The sequence below is a fragment of the Anopheles cruzii genome, chromosome 3 (genome assembly GCF_943734635.1).
Source record: "Anopheles cruzii chromosome 3, idAnoCruzAS_RS32_06, whole genome shotgun sequence".
Classification (NCBI taxonomy): domain Eukaryota; kingdom Metazoa; phylum Arthropoda; class Insecta; order Diptera; family Culicidae; genus Anopheles; species Anopheles cruzii.
The window spans coordinates 24530859-24553214 of NC_069145.1; the positions used below are offsets into that span (position 1 = coordinate 24530859).

The 22356-nt window shown below is 48.6% G+C and overlaps 2 protein-coding genes across 2 annotated transcripts; one reads left to right on the forward strand and one right to left on the reverse strand.

Moving 5' to 3' along the window:
• The first annotated feature begins 383 nt into the window (after window positions 1-383).
• On the forward strand, window positions 384-6832 carry LOC128271468 (septin-1). Its single transcript, XM_053009013.1, has 6 exons — window positions 384-504; window positions 779-940; window positions 3752-3944; window positions 4731-4989; window positions 5062-5427; window positions 5502-6832. The coding sequence occupies exons 2-6, from the start codon at window positions 920-922 to the stop codon at window positions 5737-5739; spliced, it is 1077 nt and encodes a 358-aa protein (XP_052864973.1). The 5' UTR covers window positions 384-504; window positions 779-919; the 3' UTR covers window positions 5740-6832.
• Window positions 6833-6914: 82 nt separating this feature from the next.
• On the reverse strand, window positions 6915-19738 carry LOC128275075 (phospholipid-transporting ATPase ID). Its single transcript, XM_053013457.1, has 22 exons — window positions 18862-19738; window positions 18319-18377; window positions 17973-18185; window positions 17365-17901; window positions 16516-16599; window positions 16301-16435; window positions 15972-16220; window positions 14505-14777; window positions 14178-14195; window positions 13420-13586; window positions 13212-13335; window positions 12965-13138; window positions 12622-12898; window positions 12410-12562; window positions 12127-12334; window positions 10789-11078; window positions 10488-10711; window positions 10199-10424; window positions 10032-10135; window positions 9714-9962; window positions 9523-9642; window positions 6915-9453 (listed from the first exon to the last, which is right to left on the reverse strand). The coding sequence occupies exons 1-22, from the start codon at window positions 19736-19738 to the stop codon at window positions 9094-9096; spliced, it is 5121 nt and encodes a 1706-aa protein (XP_052869417.1). The 3' UTR covers window positions 6915-9093.
• Window positions 19739-22356: the final 2618 nt, after the last annotated feature.

Below are 22356 nucleotides of genomic sequence, written 5' to 3' on the forward strand. Positions count from 1 at the left end.
AGCGACCGTTTGAGTGGTGAGTTTTTATTTTAAATGAAAAGTATTTCGTGTTTTAATTTTCTTTGAATTGCGCAATGAACGCATTCAAATTTGATAAACGTGTGCGATAGTGTTACATGGTAACATTTTCGGACAATGAATCTTTCAATTTATTTTTACGATTCTGGCCATCCAATGGAAAACGAATCATTTGAAAACCTTGCCCAAGACAGGTAGTGTGACGGGCGCTGAACATTCCAGCCAATTGTCGAAGTCGGATGCTTGCGCTCTTTCGCGTATCGACTTGCGGCACGGTAGCTGCTCTCTCCCTTACGCGCGCACCGTGTTGAGTTCGCTGGTGGTGATTTAGGTACACTGTTTTTATTCCCATACCCGCCCCGCACACAGAGTCTGTTAGCGCTGGAAATCGGTGTGTGCGAAGTTGTTCGCTTTTTTGCCTGTTCGTCGGTCATATTTGGTGGCGTTTAAAAAACAGTGACAAAAAACGAAGCCAACCTTTGCCAGGTACGCAACGTTTTGCATACGCTGCAAATCCAGCCACCCCTGTTTTCGGCGTCCCTAGCACTCCAGGACGGGCGTCAGGAAAAAACGAAACCCAAGCCGGACAAGAAACATCCGTCGGAGGTGTTTGACAAAGAGAGTGAGCGAGGACGGTGGGCTCTAAGTGCCTGTGTGTGTGTGTGTGAATTGATCCCGGTGTCCTTCGGGCAGCCACATTAAAAATATCACAGATTTGCCAGCGGATAACATAACCATCGGCTTCATTCGCAATCCTCAGGACCACCGTATCTGTTGTACGTTCGTCTGTGCCTCCTTTCACTGCCAAAAGGATTTAATTGTAACAAGCGAAGCCGGAATTCCCAAGCGTTATCAGTTGTGTAGTTCCGACGCCAATCTCCCTCGCAACAGCCTCAGCACGATGTCCGATACCAGTAAAGCGGTAAGTATTGGCCATTACACTAGGATTCCTCCCTTCAGACTGACCGTCGTCGAGGATGCAATTATTTTGCAATTGAACTTGTGCGAAAGTGCCCCATCGACAGTGCCTTAAAAGTATTAGCTTCCCGGTCCGTGGTGGTCGCTGCGCTACCATAAATCAATCGTCCAGTTGAATTTGCACATATCGCTGCATTGGCCCCCAGTGAGTCACGGTCTCGCACCACCACCGCGAGCAACGAATTGTCGTCCTCGTGCGGGTCAGCAGCGTTGCAGTCAGGAATGCAGTACGGGTGCAGTGGTGGTCTGCGGTTGCCTCATCGTCGTCGCCGCCGTTCGTTCGGGAGCAACAAAAAACGAAACAAGCAATTGAAAAATTTCATCTGGCGCGCGCGCTCGCCACTTGAGCGGGTGGATTAATTGCGGCATGACGCGGCGGTCGCACTGTCTGGCTGGAGGCTGATGATGGACCGCCGGAGGCTAAAGCCACATCGGGACCGAAGCATTCGCTTAAAATAGTTTGTCTTGTTTGTGTTACGGCCAGAGCGTGGCCAGTCAAACATGCTCACGTTGCGCGTGTCGCTGAGTCATGTGCACTCTGTAGTTTTCGGTTCCTTATGCCACATGGAGAAGCATATCTAACCAGAGTTGTCCAACATCGGGTTCTCGGATTGCGTGCCCGAGAAGATGGGAACGAAAACGAGAGCGACGATGCCAAACAAGCATTGGGGACCGGTTTTAATCAGTTGAAACGAAGCGCATTCATTCATGAGGCAGCTTGTTGTCTGTAAACTTCCGGCTCATGGAATAATCTTCTTTTTTCGTAACGTCACTGCAGATGTGGTAGCCGAGCCGAGAGTCGTGGTGTTTACTTGATCGTGCCGTGGCTAAATAGAGCGCAAAGGCTGCAGCGAAAGATGCGTGCAGCTGGCTTTGTGAGACGCAGAGATAGTGTTTATACCATCAGCCGCCCGGCGCACGACTTGAATGCTTTTGCGTCCGATATGCAGCGTAATACGATCGCAGCTCTCCTTCGACATGTCTCGAATCCCAACAATAGAGGAAACAATTCTGTTGAAGGAAACAAATTAATACAACACTGCATTGCAAAACATGCAGTTCAGTGGGGAAAGAATGCGTCGAGATTGAAACCTAGGTCGGTATCTAGGTAAGAGTTGCGACCTCCATTCGAAATTTATGTTGTATCGAGTTGGAGTCATCAAGCTACGTTATTAATATGATTAAAGTGGTTTGAAATACATAGTTCACTCCGACACTTTGTTAGTCTTGTCTCCTATTGGAGGATGATATGAATAGGATAAGTTACTTTTAATAAATTTCAAGCAAATCATGAAACAGCCGCAAACACCTTTTGTAAAAAGTCTCTACAGCTTAACCAATTTGTGTTTTCTAAGCGATCATGCTCCGAACAGCTGATCGTTGATGGTAAAATGAAATTTATGTGTTAGTTGGCAATTTCGAACCGTGTAGGCTTCGCACCGAATTTTTTAGGTAATGAGCAAAAAAATAAATTATTTTCATCGCAAATTGAACGCGTATCAATTACACGTGTTACCACATCTATCCGCTGCGTTACCTCGTTGATCGATTTTGTGGTACACCTTCCGGGTGGGTGGCAGATGTGTCGGAGTGAACAAAAACCGGGTATCTAAATCAACAATTCGGTGTACCACTTTCTGGACGCAGGCCGCCAAATTTCGGTTAAATATAAAGCGAAAAGATGATCACGTAAACCGTAGCTTTTTTTCTGCCTTTTATCATTACTTGATCTTCGCAGCGTACCCCGAGGCGTGTTAGCTAATCTAATGAATATTTTCGAGGGTTGTTTATCTTTTCATCTTCCACTTGATGCTTGAGGCGAGTGGAGTTTGAGTGAGAAGAAGGAGGATCAATTATTGCAATTTTTAAACCGCCACCATCATCACGTCACGACGACGATGGGTCGTCGTAACAGACCGATCTAATAGACGTTCCTCTCGTTTGTGCATTATTTTTCCCCTCTAGCGGTCCATTACTTGAAAAAGCGATGCGGATGTATTGTAACATGCTTAGCCACCGCTAAATTGGTTTAATTTTACACCTTTTTTTGTATTTCCTTCTAAAACCAACCGGTCTGATGGCTCTCTCGGAGTTGATTGAACCCCCGGGCCAGTTTATGCGCGAGTTGGTACGCGCTTTGCATGTCCAAACGGTTATCGACGGTGCCGCTAGAAGGCAGACCGTAGAGACACACACCTCTAGGGCAGTGTGTTATATGGTTCGTCAGTTCCGCGGCTGCTATGGCGGGCGAAGAAAAGCGCATAGCGCCATGTTTTGCCCAATGCCACGCACGTACGCCGGGAAAGAAATGGAACCACTAAAGCATGCACGCGCCTCTTAGAGAAACTCCGACAGGTGGCCACGATTCGCCGTATCAAATCGAAGCGGCACAATCACAACCAACCCCCCCGGCGCTGTACCGTTGGAGTGTAAAGGGATAGGAAAATTAGGTTATCCCCCGAACGGGTGCGACTTTTGGTCGACGACCGGGGACATTCTTTCCACTCATCGGTCCGTTGGCTGGCTATTAACGAGTAATCCGTCACATAATTGCTCGACTGCTTCGCTGGTCCGGATCGCACTGGATTGTGCTGTAGGCAACGATCGTTGGCTTAGAAAGTGTTCTGTGTCGAAATGCGGGATTTAAGGTTGCTTTGTAAAACGATGGTGGGTGTCGGGTGGTGCCGTCATGATGCGGCTGAAAGTGTGTTTGGTACTTCAATTAAAATGTAATTTATCTTATTTTCTCCAACAGTTTTCTAACGTGGAAACCTCCGGCTATGTCGGGTTCGCGAACCTGCCCAACCAAGTGCACCGGAAGTCGGTGAAGAAGGGGTTTGAGTTCACGCTGATGGTCGTCGGCGAGTCCGGTCTCGGCAAGTCGACACTGGTCAACAGTCTGTTTCTCAGTGATCTCTATCCTGAGCGCGTAATACCAAATGCTGTTGGTAAGTAGTTCGATGCTGCTGTGCATTCTTCATTGCGTTAAAGTAGCCGTGTAGTGGCCAAATCAGGAAATAATCGTACAACGTGTTCGGTTGCTAAGTAAATGGAAGTAACTTCGGTCATAGAAACGCCTTGAGGATCACTCTAAAATGTGATGATATTAGGTCAACCGTATGCTCTAAAAAGGTGTGGCACTTAGACTCAAGTGAGCGATGTAAGTGGCAAAAAACATCAACGAACTTCCTTGAAAACGGTGTACGATGCGGAAGCAGCTTCCTAAATGGCAGTGGGCGTAGTTTACAGACCTGCTAATGTACTATTCGTAAGCTTACCGTCTTTTAATGGCACCGGCGTGCTCATCAATTTGCTTTACTGCCGCTCCCACCGGTACGGTTGATAGTGAATGTCTGAATTGTCAAACTGGAACAAACGTTACGTTACGCCATTTTCTATTTACTTTGCAATTAATTAAACATGTAACATGTGAAACATGTGCAAGTAAAAACATGTGAAAGTAAAATGAAAACAGCCTATGCCACCACTAGCGCATATACGCCATAGCGGGCGCGCGCGCGTTGGAATGGAATCGCTTAGAAGCGTTACAATTAGTGTTACAGACTCCCCGAAGCGTACGCGCGCGCGCGATCGCGTAATTCGCGATCGTGCATTGAGTAACGTGGAGAGCGAATCCGAACGGCGACCTGTTACTAACGGCTCGATGCGGAAGATCATGGATTTTCCAACTGACATTAAAGTGTGTCTTTTCGCTCCTCGTCGTCTCATTCCAGAAAAGCAAAACATGACGGTAAAGTTGGACGCGTCGACGGTGGAGATCGAGGAGCGGGGCGTCAAACTGCGCCTCACGGTAGTCGATACGCCCGGGTTTGGCGATGCGATCGACAACAGCGACAGCTTCAGTGCGATCCTCGAGTACATCGATGAGCAGTACGAGCGGTTTTTGCGCGACGAAAGTGGCCTCAATCGGCGCAACATCGTCGATAACAGGATACACTGCTGTTTTTACTTCATTTCACCATTCGGGCACGGGTAAGCACAGCTGCTGGGTGCAAACAGGTTGGAGAGTTGCATCACGCCAACTCATTTTCATTTTCGCTTCAGTTTGAAACCGCTCGATATCGAGTTCATGAAGAAGCTGCACTGCAAGGTGAACATCGTGCCGGTGATCGCGAAGGCAGACGTGCTAACCAAGAAGGAAATTCAACGCCTCAAGTGCCGCATTCTGCAGGAGATCGAAGACAATGGGATCAAAATCTATCCACTGCCCGATTGCGATAGTGACGAGGACGAGGACTACAAGGAACAGGTACGCCAGCTGAAGGAAGCCGTTCCGTTTGCGGTGTGCGGCTCGACCACGCTGCTGGAGGTGAAGGGACGCAAGGTGCGCGGCCGTCTGTATCCGTGGGGTGTGGTGGAGGTGGAAAACCCGGACCATTGTGATTTCATCAAGCTGCGCACCATGCTGATGTGAGTGTAACGGGTGAAAGCTGGAAGCACGAACGACAGACGATCAAAATAACGCATTACCACACTTTTTCTAGCACACACATGCAAGACCTGCAGGAGGTGACCCAGGAAGTGCACTACGAAAACTATCGTTCGGAGCGGCTGGCGAAATCGGTTCGCAAAAATACCAACTCCGTGATAAAGGAAGAGAACGGTGTACCGGGCGAAGCGCTGTCGGAGAAGGATCGGATTTTGCGCGAGAAGGAGGAAGAGATTCGCCGGATGCAGGAGAAGCTGGCCCAAATGCAGGCCAAATTTCAGGCACAAAAGTAACCGCAAGGAAGGCAGCACAGTGACGGGCAAAGCGATACTATAGTGCGGAACCGCGCAAGTAAAAAGGGCACAATTTTCCATACGCTTCCGGCAGAGTGCACTCCAGCCACTCCAGCAGTAGGCACAACAGAGACAGAGAGACATTTTTGATAGCTCGTTCGTTGGAGCAACATAATAACCTCATCTCACGAACCGATCGTTTTGGGCGATCGGTCGAAAAAGTTGATCTTTGTTTTCGCCAGCCGCGTCGTTGTACTTCAGGAACGATCCTTTTCCCTCCATATTTCGTGTGCCATCTTCTGCTTCAAGCCAAACAATATGGTGATGGTCCGTTCTGAAGCGACCGAACGATCGTGAATCTCAAATTCGCTCATTTTCTTTCGTGGCTCCTTGAGTCCCTTCACGGTACACACCAATCGGTAGGCCACAGCCCCGTTACGTTGGAGTATTGTCTGGTGGCAAACGTTAGTGCAAGCAACATCGAAAACCCCTCAATATCCTCTTTATAGTTTAGCTCCTAAACCTCTAGCTTTAGCCACTGCAGATGAGTCGAACAGGATGCAATGAAAAGCAATTATATTTACCGTACACGATACAAAAGTGGGCCACGCGGGTACTTAAGCCGGAGCCGATGAGGGAAGGAACACGTTCAGTGTAAATCATAAGACACAAAAACCTTTGACGGGAGCTCTCTTCCGCTAACGCGAAATTATATATCCTTTTGTGCGGTGGAAATTGCAATATAATGCCTCTGCAAAATATATCCATTCCTTTTCGTTGTTCCACGCGCCGCGCGACCTGTGACATCCGGGTGCAAGCTCGTTGGAGTCGCCACTCCAGAGATAAAGTGCAAAAAAAATCCGAGAACGACCGGGAAGCCGACGTAGCGCTTCTTCGGCCGGCTCTGTTTCTCGGACAGCAATAGCGGAATACTGGAAACATGCAAATCTATTATATACATTTCCTAAACTCGTAAGCTACATTACAACAAATGTACGATGTAAAAGGGGTATTTTAGAGTATTACTATATTTTATACGTTTCGGTTTAAACACTAAGACAAGAAAGAATTTTCAATAAAAGCGTATTCTATGAAACGAAACCCTCGGCCATCACGCCCCGGAGTAGCTTCTGTGTCATCCATTTGCTTAACCACTAATTAACATCCCGCCAGGGAAGAAGAGACCTCTTTTACCGATTTTACCGACAATGTATTTTCCTTTTATTCGTCCACCTGCGCCACAATTCGTCCCGCGACGTCTGTTTGGTTTCATCGTAACACTGAGTGTGTGTTTGTGTTGGTTATAATTCGTAGTGTTTTGTGGTGTTTCGTAGGAATGCATCTGAGCGACCTGTTTCGCTTATTTTCTCTTGGTATTTTCCGATTACTTTCTCCGCGTTCATTTGGTTAACATTCGGGGGTTTGCATTAGATGCACGTTCGCCCTTTCTTTTAGAGGCTGCTTTGTACATAAATCAATACACAATCATAAACCGATGACCACCTTTCTGCTTCCTGCTGACTAACCGCGTGGAAATAGTATAGTTTTGAGCAAGCCGCGCTCGCCCAGGAAAGAAAAAGAGGGAAATGAAGATGGAAAAACTATCACTGAGGAGCCAAATCTATCCTCTGATGGCCCCATTAGCTAGATGTGCAAAGGAACATAATTGAACGCAAAAATGCAAGAACTTCTTTCAGCGGCTGTGTAAATATAATACCCAATCTGGCGTTCACATTCAAAGAGTCAACACGCGTTACCTAAGGACGTTTGTCTACAATCTAACGACCGTTCGCCGATGCGTGCGATCTCGCGCTCTAGTGGACGCGGCAATTTGGTAACTATACTTAATGTTTCGTCGAACCCGATGTTCGGATGCCATCCGCGAACCTACCTTAAACGAAAGCTATGTTAGCTAAACAGTTGCAACTTAATACAATTGCTGTGTGTGTTTCCACTAAAATCACCCGACAAGTGTTCCTTCTTACTACACAAGGCTCGCCATCACATTTGACTGTACTACATTCGCTTCATTCGTCCTTTTTTGTCGTTTTACGTTACACGAATGCCATCCTACTGTTTCTAGGCTTCCCTCGTTCGGTCGCTAGCCTAGCGTTGTCGCTTGATTGTTTCTGGTTCTCTCGGTCGCCGAGTTTCATTTCGGTTCGATCCGTGTTCCGCGCTTCCCTGACCTCAACCCGCTCACATTCTCTTATACGAAATATATACAAAATGTATACTGTTATAACTGTGTGTTGATGCTACCATCTGTTAATAGAGTTATCTATCCGTAACGGGCATTTAGACAAATAGTTCGTTTTCGAGTTCTCAAAATCAAATCGCGACGCGAATCAAATGCAAAACAGTTAACAAACAGTTGGTTTGCAAAGCCCATCGTGGCGTCGTTTGGTATCGGCCCTTGCCGGTGCCGGCGAAAGACGTGCGTACCTTTAAACATCTTGCTTCGGTATTTACAAACATCACTGAAACGTTATTAATGTTTCGTTCAGCAGTTGTTTTATATGGTTAATCTGTGTATCTCTCGCTTGGTTTGCTCGTAGTTGCCTTTTTCGTGTTAAATATGTATCCACAGGACGATCACAATTAGTTATTTATGTAAGCTTTTCTCTTTTGCTTTACGATTTCGATTCTTTTATTACAGATCTTTTTGTTTTACTAGATTCTTGTTTTGTTAGAGATTCAAGGACAGAAGGAAATAGGCAGCTGATCGGCAATGGGTAAGTACGGCGACCGCAAACCATGATTACATGGTTCCGCTCGCGCAAGCGACAACACTTTGTTTCCAATGTTTGCAAAGTGTCGTTGCCGAACAACTGGCCTCACACGAGTCCATCGGTTGAGGGCGGCGTCGGATTTCCCTTTGCCTCTTTATTGTTATACGTCATTGTAGCTTTGTGAGGATAGTTGCGATCTGTTACAACACGCGCTGTGTTGATGGGCGTTAAAATATCATGAAGTAAAACAGACTCTCCTGAACGCAAAAAGGATAGGATCGATGATGATCGCCATTGTAGTATGATTGAGATTGGGTAGAATCGTTTCTCGTGCAACAGCTTCCGGTCCAACAATGGACCGAATAGTCAGTGGTGTGAAAGAGTGTATTAAAACAACGTCCGTGTTTCCCCGACGCCGAGATATGCTTCGACAAACGGCTCCAAAAGTGCATCAAGAATGAGGAAAGGATATCTGTATCGGCACTGCTCGCCGATCAACACGATTCGATGGGCTGTCTGCGGGTTGAAGAGAAGGATGTGTGTTTCGTTACTTGTCCGGGGTGGTTGACAAATTCCTTGTGAACAATCTTCTTAGCAGGTACAGTGGTGTGGAGCTGCTCGCTTACAGGTTGATCGTGTCCAGGTCCTGGCACGGGGCCCTCGGACTGTGATCGCTGTTGGAGCTACCCGGGAGATTCACGATTTGATTACCGTTAATGGCCGCCGCCATCGCCGTCAGCGTGGTGCCGGTCGCCGCCGTTGTGGTCGTTACGCTCCCGCCGGTCGCGGTGCTTCCTACCAAGCCGCTACCGTTGTTTGTGTTGTTAACATTATTGGCATTACTGTTGTTAACGTTATTGTTATTGTTTTTGGTCGATTCAGTTGATTGTTGCTTTTTGCTGCCCAATCCGAGCGGAAAGGCAAAGTCCTGGGGCAGCTTGCGCATAATTTTGCCGGACGTGATGAGCCGCCCGAATCCTTCCTGCGAACGAGGACCAACGAAGGGGGTTAAGTATTGGGCCTTCTCACAATCGAGTGCGCTACGGCTTACCTGATGCGCAAACGCGTAACCGGAACGGAGCGATCTGCGGGCTTTACGAGCCGATGGAGTACGCAACACGTCGCTACTTTGACGAGACCGCAGCAAAGCCAGTCGCTGCTGGGCACGAATCTGCAAGCAAGCAAGCAAGCAGGGTGTAAATAATTGCCAATTATGGCAAACCCATAGCACGGTGCCTCTACCTTGTCCGGCAAGCTGGGGAACACGTCGACGAAGTAGAACCGCGAGGCCAGTACCGGTATCATCAGGACAATGACCGTCAGGACGGTAGTGAACCAGAAGGTGGCTTCCTTCATGGCTTGCGTTAGCGATCCGACATACGGGCCACCGATCACGTAGTTGTAGAAGTAGTCGAGAAAGAAGTACCACAGGAGACTGCCCCAGATCATTATGTGATTGAACACGGTCCAGTACGACGTATCGAGTGCGATCTGACGGGAGACAAGGGTTATGGGGTGAATACAATGTTTGCTATGCTCCTGCCACAGTTCCACACATACCTGCGCGGTATTGTCGAGAATCAGTATCGTGGCCACTACCGAACCGAGTAACATGTGGTCGTTCAGAACGTACCCATCCGGAGAAATGCCATCCTTGTACGTGCCTAGTAAAGAGGCGATCGATTTCATTAGCAAACAGTCGGTTTGGCCAAAAGCCAACGCCTTACCGTACGGAATGAGGAACAGTATCAGCGAGCTGAAGATACCGTGCAGGACGCTGCGGATGAACTCGGTCGTATTGAACAGTGCGTTGGTGATGCCGGGTGTGTAGAGCTTCGGATAGTCGACACTATTCTTGTCCGACACGTCCTGCTCGAAGATACCCAACGCCAGCACCGGGAGCGAGGTGTAGAATAGATTGTACACGGATATAAACATCGGATCGAAAACGGTCTGCGGAGTAGAGAGCAATACTGCTGAAAAACGAACCACTGGAGTACCGGACGCTGTACTCACTTGAGCACTGAAGCCGCAAAAAAAGGCATACCAAAAGTGGCACAACGTGAATGCGAAGTTTTTGTAGAAAAAGTAGCGCAAAAATTTACACATCCGATAGTACGACCAGCGGCCGTGCACCAGCAGCAGTCTTTCGAGAAACTTGAACTGGGCGATGGAGTAGTCGCTGGCCAAGACGGCCTGCATGCCCTCCTGGCCCGAGATTCCTACGCCGATGTGCGCCGCTATCGGGGAGAATCGAACAGAGCCGGAAATTAGTAGCCTTTCCAGTACCCCGAACATGCGCTTTTCGCTCGCTTACCTTTGATCATCGACACATCGTTGGCACCGTCACCGATCGCTAGTGTGACCGCGTTCTTGGCCCGCTTGATCAGCTCCACGACCATCGCCTTCTGGAGGGGTGTCACGCGGCAGCAGATGACCGCTTTGCAGTGGGAAGCAATTTCCAGGAACTTACTCTCCAGCTCCGACGTCAGACAGTGCACCAACGAGTGGCCGTTGATGACCAGGGCCACGCCCGTGTTCTCGTCCAGCTCGGTGAGCGTCGGTACGCCCTTCTCGAACCCTTCGGAGTAGTTGCTACAGTTTACGCTGCGAATGACGCGTGATCGGTCGATTAGTTCATTCGCTCGTACCGGACCACCGGGTGAAGTGAGTGAGTGAGAGGAGAGATGGAGAGGATCAGATAAAGGGATCAAGGAATGGGATGGTAGAAGTGGGATCCAAATAGCTAATGAGTGCCTGGGAAAGAATGGTCAACACATCTAGCCACAGTTCCGAAACATTCATTCGCAATTTAAAACACATACTGAACGATAATGTCACGAACAACACAAACGGGGTCCAAACTAAGGTGGGCACACAACACAGGATGGAACTATTCTAGGTTGGTTAGCTATGTGGGCCGGGTTTGTGGGAGGTTAGTTGTGACAAACACGGAACACGAAACACAAGATCTATACGCTACAAACACTAACAGAGAGGATGGGCAGATTGAGAGAGAGTTAGATAGAGATAGAGAGGTTAATGGAAGGAAGTGTTCTTACGATACTATTACTATTATTCATTGTTTGTTCATCTGTACAGGCATATGAGGAAGGCATTGGCTAGCGTAACTCTGTGTGCATCACGTCAGTAGTGTAATATCTCAAACGGCGAACACCGGTGCGGTTGGTATACTTCGTTACATTGTTTTAGTCGAAGATTGGATGAAAACAATAGAAAACGAGATATTGGAGGTAACAGAAAACAACAACAAATAGAAACAGATAAAACTGTTATACCACAAGAGGTGCAAATAAAACGATATAAAAGAAACGAAAAAGAGACACAACAGAAAGATGTTACAATTTCGTTTAGATTTTGAAAAACAAACCAAACCAAAGTGAGCGAGAGAAAGAGAAAACAAACAAAAACCACACAACCAACGATTGTGCTTCGCTGTTATGCAACAAAATAAAGTAAAAACGGGGAAACGATCAACAAAAATACATCAATATTCCGGGTTCGGGGAGCATGATTACATTGGGATTCCAACCGACCGCTGGAAGGTGGGAATGTTTTGGAAGAGATAGTAAACAAAACAAAAAAACATGTTGGGCAGATCGATAAGGGTCCGCGCGATCGTGTCGTTGTGTACCTGTCCGGTGCCTCCTCGCTTCCTCCTATACTTGTATATTTATGTCTATTATCCCACCTAAACGTCACCACCGAAACCGACGGGGGCGAGGTATTCTGTATGTCGACCATCGGCCCGGAGCTGCTGCTGTGGGCGCCGTTTGCGGTTACGGCGCTCGTGTCACTGCTGGCGACCGTTTGCGCGTGCACAGTGCTCCCCTTTTGGACATCTGCAATTGAGATGGCAGTGCCAATCAATGATCCTGGGTTACATGGGCAAAAGGGGCACCAGTCTTAAGACTCACTCGCCGGGTGGTAGGTGTTGACAATCCGCAGCGAGTCCATGTACTTGCGCAGCTGCTGTTCAACTTCCGGTTTGGTGAGGCCGTCGATCACAAACACGTCCACCATGTCGTCCGTTAGTAGTTGGCAGGAGTATCCTATGTTTATTGCCGTTTCTGTGGGGGGAGAAAAAACATAGTGATCAGTGGTCCTGGAATGGCGATTAGTCACCTACCTTGCTTATCGCCCGTTAGAACCCATATCTTGATGCCCGCCAGCTGGAGGTTCGCTATCGTTTGCGGCACGCCATCCTGCAGCTTATCCTCTATAGCGGTCACGCCGACCAGCTGCATATCACATTCGATCTCCTCGTATATCGCCCCCAGCTTGTCCTCTCTACCGTCTAAAGATAAGGCAGCTTCTCTCTGGCGCAGCAGCCACGACTCGTAGAACTCCTTCGATAGCCTCCGCTCGGCCAGGACTAGTGTGCGCAGACCTTCGCCAGCGAATTTCTGTAAAACACAAGCGGAACGGTCACATAAACTGCGGTACGGAAGCGACGCGGTACGGCTTCCTACGTTCAGGTGTTCCTGTGTGCGAGCCTTCAGGTCGTGCTGGTTCGGTCCCAGCCGGTCATATATCACACTGTCGGCGCCCTTGCAGTACAGAATAATGGAGTTGTTGCGGCGCAAAACCACGGACATTCGCTTTCTAACATTATTAAAATCTAATATACTCAACAGCTCGTACTCCTGTGGGTGATAGGAAGGAAGAAGGCGTTAAGGGGCGTCCGGGGCGGTGCTACCCACAGACCCACGTCCTTACCTCCATCCGTCCCATGACCTCTATTGTTATACTGTTTGGTGCTCGAGATTTAAAAACAAATCCAAAATTCCGGGCCGCCGACACGAGGGCCGCCTCGTCAGGACTTTGTGCTTGATAGTCTAGCCTGCGGCGAATATCGGGAATCGGGATCGGTTAGTTCCGGGAGGCTTCGCTTGTCCAGCGGGCGGCCTCCTTCCTGGCTACTTACTTGCCATTTTTGTCCTCCGCCATCACCGTGTGGCACAGAGCTAGTAAACGGAAAAAGTTATGCGCGTGCTGCTCGTCCGCCCGGACCGCGTCCAGCAGCCCCTGATCGTACCACCGGAAGTCGGGTTCGTACTCCGGGTTGAAGGAAAAGTCTACCGACTCCGTAACCTAGCGCCGTTCGGTGTGTTAAAGGCACACCGTTCGTTATGCGAGAGCAACCATAAGCAACCGAAAAGGACGGGCAACGGGCATTGTTGGTCAATGTTGGTGATGGGATGTGGTTTCGCAGTGCAAAAGCAGCAGCCGATAGTTGAAGATGGGACCAGATTGGTGGGATTGGCAAGAAAGCATGTTGTAAAACCAGTAAAGAAAGAGAAAAATAAAGGAAATTTAATGAAATATCCGCATGGCGCTGGACACGGAGGAGACACGGTTCGAAATAAAAGTGCGCAAATCCGGAAGCAAGCAAACGATATCGAGAAAAACCTAAACAGAAGCAAAACCGCTTCCCATGCAATTGATCGCGAAAACTTGTTACCGAACATGCCAATTATCGAAATCTAGAATTGCGCGTGCATTCTTGATAATTTATCATTTTCCATCAAGATTGTATTTTTCGATTGTACTTGTTGTGTGTGTCACTAATGAACTGAATCCTGGCAACGAAAGCGTGGCCCAACTATACGGCGTGAGAGGTAACGAAGCACTTCATTGACTTTGTACAGTGTTTTAAGCTCAATGAATGTATACAAAACTCACCACGCTGTATGAGGAAACCTAAACAATGATAATATGTATTGTATTAATACCAGAAACGAATCGTTGTGATCGTGTAGATAGTTGACCGTTGTGCGTTGTGGCGCAATAGGCGATAGAGATGATACCTCTCTTTCAAGCGTAGCGTCTTAAGCACGATGGAAAATGTTAAATTATCAAGAACAAATTGCTTTACGGAAACAGAAACGCACAACTAAAGCATGGAAAAAAAATAAAACAAAACCTGCTAGAAGCATGAGCAGCAAACTATTCCAGCAGACGTGTGCGCAAAGTGAGAAATTTAAATGTATATAATAAACACATGCATACATGCAGTCCTTGCGTATTGTTCCCACTTGGTGGTACGTCGGTGGTCGACTGCGCCGGGATATAGGCTTGTGTGTCTTGCTTAGTGGATATGGACGTCTGCGTTTCTTGGCTATTACTGTGCTGACTGAATCTAACATGTAGTGAAGGTGGATGCTGTTTGTTTGAGGGGCTTGCAATCTGAACTGGTTCGGCGGTGGTTGTTGGCTGTGGTGTGCTGCGACCTGGTAGCTCTTCAGCGTTTAACAAAAGCGACGTGTTACTGTTGAATGGCGGCTACAACGAATAACGCGTTGTTACAGAGAAAACGGAAAAGGCAGATACAGAGAGGCGTAGGAGAAGAGAGAAAGATAAAGAAAAAATAACACCAAAAACAAATTAAAATCGACAAAACAATAGGCATTAGTAGAAGGAAGCAAAACAAGGACACAATCTCGACGAGATGGGGCAAAATACGTTTTCACAGTAAAATATAGAAATGGAACATGAAAAGATGAAAGTACGAGTGATCAAAACCAACCAAATAAATAGACGAACGAATGATTATGAAGCCAACATGGCAAATGGGCGACAACAAACCAGATGGAGACAATTGAGACATACCGGGAGAAAAGTTGGGGAAGGAAAGAAAGAAAGAAAACACGTAAATTTAAACTCCTTGTTACACGGCACATAGAATCGAAATCCAGCAAACAATTGAGTGAGCTTCGCTGTGAGACTGTTTGTGAAAGGAACACTCGTCACACAAATGGTAGAACGGGTAAAACGGACAAAGGAAAAGAGGAAACAATCGAAAGAGGGAAAGCGCTTTCTTTTCTACAGCCTCTGCAGCCACTTCAAGGCCTATCACACGGACCGGCAAGACAGTTCACCATCGCCCCGGAAGGATTGTTAGTTTGCAGTGGCATTAAGGGGTGCTGTTGGTGGCATTAAGCGCCTTTTTGCAGTTGCATTTATTCGAAGCAAAGTTGTTACAGCAAAGTTGTTGAATAATTTTGTCCGGATGTAGAAAAGAGAACCGCAGAACCGCTGTACTCCAATTTATAAAACCACCATTATATTGATCGCTTTGTGTTTCTTTTTTAACGAAATGGGAAATAAGATTGAATTTAACATGTTTTTATGGGGGTATACTATGTAGAAATAATTTTTGGAATTGAATATGAATTTTTTATACTGTTTCAACGAGAATACACTAAAAGTAACGAGTAGAAAATTTGGAAAAAATATTTCGTGAATTAAGACGACTTCATATAATTTTGAAAAATTTTAATCTTAATATTCTACTTTCAACATCTTCTAATCAAACCAAATTATGAACACAACCAATCAGATATGGATTCATTCACACACCATCACGCAGAGTAGGACAAAAACAGTGGCAAACGGTGAAGAGTTCTACTCGAATACTACGCAAGCCAGAGGGTTCTACAACCATCAACATTCCTGTAGTAACTGGTTCGTACGTACCTCGGACAGGTCGACCGTTTCACCGGTTCGCACATCCACCACGTCGCCGTAGGCACGACCGGCAATGCTGCACTTGTTGAAGGTCATAATGTTCTGCGTCAGTGTTCCCGTTTTGTCCGAGAAAATGTACTGAATCTGGCCCAGTTCCTCGTTCAGCGTGGTCGTCCGTGCTTTGGCATGGGTTTTCGACTTTTCGTAGTACATCTTTTCGTCCCAGTTGATGAGGAAGGATTGCGCGAACCGTATCACCTGTAAGGGCGAAAGTCACGCCCATTGGGGTCAATCTTGTTCACCGTTCACCGAACCCCTTTTTCACCACCGGTACCTACCTCTACCGACACGTATAAAGATATTGGCACCACAGTGTTCAGTACGATTGCGTAGGAAAAAAAGACTAGACATCCGATACTGATTGCACCTTGCAGGTAATCCTTGGGGATTATCCTTTCCCATGGCAGATAAATCTGGAAACGGGACAAAGGCGGCGTAAGTGGTGCGACCTGTGAACCGTGGAGCCGTGGAGGCAAATGGCACGGAAACTTACTTGAAATTTATATCCTAAAAACGCTTCCCATATTGAGGCCGCAATCGTGCAGAACCCGCATATCGATAACAGAAAGAATACTATCTGTAACGGGAAGCGACGAAGAACGTTAATGTTTGGCGCGATGTAAAATTTGCTTTTCAAAATTTGCAGTACGACTTCAGACCCGAAGGTCTGAAGGGATAGGGATCTATTTATACCGAATAAATCGGTACATTCAGCTCCCCATCGCATTAAGAGGCGACATCGTTTGCATTCTAATCGAGGCCTGCCGGATACGATCGCAGCGCACGGTACATTAATCAATTCGCTGCCAATAATTGCGCGCAAGGATGATGATTACTCGGAAGCGCCATCCGCCAGCGATGAGTCAGAGCGACCGGCCGACGAGCGGATCGATTCGAGGGGCGAACCTCTCAATCAACTCTATTGACCGCCCTCGTCCGACCGACGGAGAGGCGAACGAATCACGGTGGACCACCATCTGCTACCGACGCCTACGACGCAGCAAACTACTGTGAGCCTCCCGCCGTTTGATGGGTGCCGCTACTGGAGCGTGGGGATGGAACCGCCAGCTCGAGCGGCGCATAAATATTTGCATTGTTTTACCAGGTTTTTTTTCCAAGCGCCGTAAGTCATTAGCAGTCGTGACCTCGCGCAACATCATGTCACTGGCAGGAGGCGTTACGTCTTCTGCCGGTGCATCGATTCTGTTTCTGCCCCGCAAAGATGCCGTCATCGGGTGGATGGAAAATTCCAAGTGCAAATTCCTAATGAAAAATGGTGCCCGGTCGACGCTCGGAAGCCAACCTTCACAACCCTAGTTCTGCCCTAGTGTAGGCTACTTACTCCTATGATTATAAAATTTAATAGCCTATCGATGGTCGTCCGTTTGAATTTGGTCTTGCCCGAGTTCTGCATCAGCTTGGTGTCCTTGCCGGCGAAGATGACGACCCCGTAGCACCACTGCGTGTTCCGGATGATGCAGCCGCGCAGCAGGATCTTGTCGTTGTCGAGCGGGTAGCGCTGGTTCTTCCACGTTAGCGTGCCCTCGAACTTGTTCAGCAGGTTGTTGGGCGGCTCGCACACGATCTCGCCGTTGAACTTCCACAGCAGGTCCTCCTGCTGGCCCATGGCGGCCGTCTCCGGTAGGCACTGTTTGCACTTGAGGTTCGTTTCCCCGTCCAGCTCGGCCGTCTCGATGAAGCAGAGCCCGTTCGGTTCGCTCGACGACAGCAGCAGGATGTCGGCCGCCACGAACTGATCGTTGTCCATCCGGATGATATCGCCGACCTGCACCCCGGACCACCGCTCGTCCACCAGCTTGCCGTGGCGGAGCGCTTTCGAGCGCCGGTTGTTAACTTGCGAATCGGACATGTGTCGTTGCTGCGTAGCCGAATGGGTAAAAACCATGAAAAATAGAACGGAAGTCGCATGGTGGCGGGATGATCACTTACGAAATCATCGTAGGCATCCTTGATGGCAGTTAGCATCAGTACACCGATCAGCGGGATCGCGGTGGTGACCGGCGTCAGGGACGAGATCGCCGGTATCAGTTGGAGGATCAGCAGACACAGAAAGTAAAAGTTGGCAAGACGTTGGAACTGCTCCAGCAGGTTCAAAGGCAGAAATGTTAATATCGAATATTTGGACGTTTTGATGTAGTTATTCTGCCGTCCAGGTTCAAGTTCGAGTAGTTTTCGGTTTGGGATAAATGCATATGAAAAGAAAGATAAATCAACGATCGTAGAGGTACAACGCCATCACCGAGCAAAGAAGGGATCCTTCTCCGAAAACACTTACAGCGTATTTAAACTGTGTGTTGTATTCTCTATCGTTGGCTCGTATTCGTCGTTCATTTTCTGTTCAGAAACAAATGAAGAAACCCAAGAATAAGTTAGCAAAAAAGCAAACAAACGACAGTTGGAAACTAAAACGAAGGATCGAAAATTAAACCATTAAAACGTAATCTAGAGTCACAACATGGAACACTTTCGTAGCGATGGAAAAAGGTGAATCGAATAAGAAAACCAAAAGTGATTAACAGAGTGGTACATAAAGAGCGGTAAACGCTTCGTACCATGAGAGCAAGGCGCTGGCGAGAAGGTGCATGAGAAGCCGTCGATGGAATGGAATGAAATGGAAAAAACGGAAAATACGAGCAATTGCAGAATGATGCAACGATGATGACCGCGAAATGGAGATGATGAGCGTCAAGCCAAGCGAACAGGTGCGTGGTGCAGCAACAGGTTAGTGTGTGTGCGTGAGGTGATGAGGCAGATGCAAGCAGGACACGTTCGTGTGCGTGCAGGAGGGGGCCACGGTGGGTTGGGCGATGGTGTTTACCGCCGAAAATCGATCGCAGTCGGGTGGCTCCGTTCGATATGTAAGATTGGCCGCGATCGAAAGACGACTTGGTCTCACTGCGAGCCATCGCCGCCGGCTGGCCGCCTCCCTTCGCCGCTTTGCCGGTGTTCCACATGCCCAGCCGGCTCAGCATGGAGACAATCGACGCCCGGAGACCGTGCGCCGGCAGGTGGGTAGCATCGGCACCCAGCGTACGGTGGTGCCCCCCTCTGGGGTCTTCATCTCCGAAGCCGTCGTGGCGCCGACGTCCCGCTTCGTCGTCGTCGTCGTCACCGTGGACGGTATCAATCCCGCGACCACCACCAACACCACCACCACCACCAATTTCTCCACCCGTGGAGGAGCAACCCATCAGCAGGCGGTGACCGGTGCCCGCGGAACTGCATCGAGTCCGGCCACTCCGCGATCGGCCGAGACTCTCGCAGCTCTCCAGCACCGGCGCATCGTCCAGCGTGTTCGAGCTGTCCTGGACGTGGAAGTTTACGTCGATCGTGGCCTCGTACTGCTGCTCACCGGGGCTTGAGTAGAAGTTGACGTTCGGTTCCGAGCGCTGGGCGTGCAGCGGACGTGTCGCCGCCAGATTGTACAGACTGCCGCAGCTCTGGGAGTTTGACTTCCGCCGGCCGCTGGTGCGATTGCGTCGGAACCGTTTCCGCTTCGGGGGTGACGCGGCCCGACCCTCGACACCCGGTGCCCCGGCGGGGCTACCGGTCGGCGGTTGCTGGCGGCGACAAGACCGCGGGTTCTTGCGCCGCCCGCCAAGAGCGGCCGCTGCCTCGTCGGCATCGTCATCGCTGGAATCGTGGCGAATTTCCAGAATTTCCAGCTCGACCGAGTCCGACGTTGCATGCGGCATGATGGTCCGTGTGGCAGCACGGATCGGACGACTATAAGCTGCGCTTGGTGACGCTCCTGTCTTCGGTCCGTCCGGCTACCACCATCGTATCCTTGTCCGGGGAGTCTCCCTTGTCGTGCCAGACCGTGGCCCACGACTGTGATTACTCGACTTCTGATGGGGCGGTGTGGGGATCACATAGCGATTCGAGGCCACGCTTGACACCAAGACCTTAACCGAGAGAGGCCGTACAGTTATTGCTTTCGTTGTCCGTTTCACCACATCCAAGACGCACCAATTTCACGTCAATTAAAACACTCGACTGTCGACGGCGATTCACTATCACTTGCGGCTCCGGCCTGGCCTGGGTGGGCCTGCAGTAGAATGCAGAATCACTATCGTCGTTATTACTCAATCAAAAACACATCCATCGATATTTCTTCCCAACTAACGAACTGGCGCACAGTTTGAGCGACCGCGGGTGGCAACTTTGTTGGGAAGTGTAAATTGTTAAGCATTTCCACACAAACACACGCAGGCGAATAGCAGAGGTCAAGATCATCACTGGAGACTCCGTTACGGAGTGGGTTGTGCTAGGCGTTGGTCCGCATTCTAGGACAGGACGTATAACCACGATGGGATCGTTCTTAAATTGGCTTAATGAACAACAAAAATCTATATCGGGGCCAGCGAGTGATGTCATGGGGCCAGGTGGCCGTACCCGATCACCGATCGGCTGGCCCGCGAAAGGCGCGAAGTTCAAATCAATCACGGAGCTACTCCCAGAGGCTCAATTGATTGCCCAATTATTGTGTTGACACTTCAAAACTTCAATGCAACTTTCAGCTTCAAATTCTCTCAAAATCCCTGCAAGGACTGATACTTTCACCATAATGGACGATCACGATTGTTCGTGGGGTTGTACTAACTACAAAACCAACAATTTGCGCCAGTATATCGTGTAGTGAGACGAAGATTCTCACAGTACGGGCATCTCATTCTCACCCGCAAGTGTGAGCTCTATGTCGATAGAAAACAAAAACAATTATAGAAGGTTGCTCGATGCTCTTAATGTCACCTAAGGCGATAGTGGGTTGTGCCATTGCCAACATTATTGATCAGAGCATGCTATGCTGCACATTGCTTCTCTCTAAAGGCAGAATCGTGGCGCTCATTTGTCCGCCGCATTAAAGCGTCAAAGGTTCGTCTGATTTGTAGCAGTCTATTTTTCAAGTAATTGAAATATTCTAAGCGGACTCACCAACATCGCCAAAACTGAAGCGCATGTTTTACTCCATTCGAACCATTTTTCGACAAACAAGGAGATTGTTTGGGTGAACTTAAGTTGCAAAACACGAGCTGAAAAAGGAAGACACCGGACTGGTTCGAAACACTCTCTTAGGAATGCGCAAGTTTTCGAGTTACACGAAAATCGAAAGAGCTTCTCAAACTTGAAATTCAACTTAGAAAAGGTATGCCTGTACATCATCGGTGTAAGCTGTACTGATTAATCGGTTGCTATGCGACTGTGGGCAGTTTGAACCCAGGCGATGCATAGCTAACTAGTAACAAAAAATAATGTTTTCTGCGTAAATATGTGCACCATTAGCCTCATCACCAGGGTCACTATCTCCGGGAAATGGCATGATTTTCTCACAAGTAGCTGTAGGCTTTTTCTAGCGTCGACAAATGGAACTACTCCTATTCCAGGTCTATTCGGTCCAAAAACGGCAAAGCGTTTCTGACACAAAGGGCTTTTCTTTTGGGAAAAGTAGCGCCCGACAATCGTAAATAGCGAACCCACCGTACGTTACACACACGCACACACACGTTGCGCAGTGAAACAAAATGCAGTTTCATACACCTGACGAAAGCATAGCTTCTGACAATGGTTGCGAGAACCCGTTTCCAGTGCGGCAGCAATCAGTTTGGCGCGTAGTGCACGTTGCACACAGTGGCACCGTGTGTTGTTGGCAATCGCTACCCCGAAGCGGCCGTTGCAACGACTGCAGATACCTACAATGGAGAAACGCACACGCATTCGCAGTTGAAATCGGTGTGTGGTGGGCGGGACGTTATTTTCCTATCATTCCCGGTGCGGTCGGTGGTGCCATTTTCATTCACGACAAAAACACGTTCCACAAGCGCGCGTCCTGTCGAAGGGTTTTGATTTGACTGCGCGACGGCAATCAGCGAGCACTTCCACGAAGACGACGACGACGGCGACGACGACGAACCGTTAATGATGATAGGGCCCATTTTCAGGGCCGTGTGCTTGTAAACCCCTTGACATGACACCGGTTGGCGTGCGTACAAAAAATTGAGGTTCAATTTTATTACTGTAACCATCGCGCCTACTTTACAGGCACTGCACGGCACGTCAAACGCAAAGGCGATCGTGAGGGTAATAAAACGTAAGCGCTAACATTCGGGTCACGCTGGCCCTCGGCGTTCGCACAGAGCCGTTCTGTGGGTTCGTTCTTTTCAAGGAACAAACCGGAGCGCGGCTCATCAAACATATTAGGCACGGGTTAGGTAGTAAAGGCCCAGCGGCGTATTCCTCGGGTCGCCGCCAACCGATTCACCTCTGGTAGGCCTTCCGACAATAAGCCTCACCACGTCAAGGTTGGAATCGCACG

Excerpts from the sequence above, each read along its gene's own strand:
- LOC128275075 (XM_053013457.1), bottom strand. The coding sequence starts at position 19,738 with ATGCCGCATGCAACGTCGGACTCGGTCGAGCTGGAAATTCTGGAAATT. Across the intron at positions 12,899-12,964 it reads GCACACAGGAACACCTGAAC|AAATTCGCTGGCGAAGGTCT; the intron begins GTAGGAAGCCGT and ends TGTGTTTTACAG. Across the intron at positions 11,079-12,126 it reads AGCGAGGAGGCACCGGACAG|CGTAAACTGTAGCAACTACT; the intron begins GTACACAACGAC and ends CGTCATTCGCAG.
- LOC128271468 (XM_053009013.1), top strand. The coding sequence starts at position 920 with ATGTCCGATACCAGTAAAGCG. Across the intron at positions 3,945-4,730 it reads CGTAATACCAAATGCTGTTG|AAAAGCAAAACATGACGGTA; the intron begins GTAAGTAGTTCG and ends GTCTCATTCCAG. Across the intron at positions 5,428-5,501 it reads AAGCTGCGCACCATGCTGAT|CACACACATGCAAGACCTGC; the intron begins GTGAGTGTAACG and ends CACTTTTTCTAG.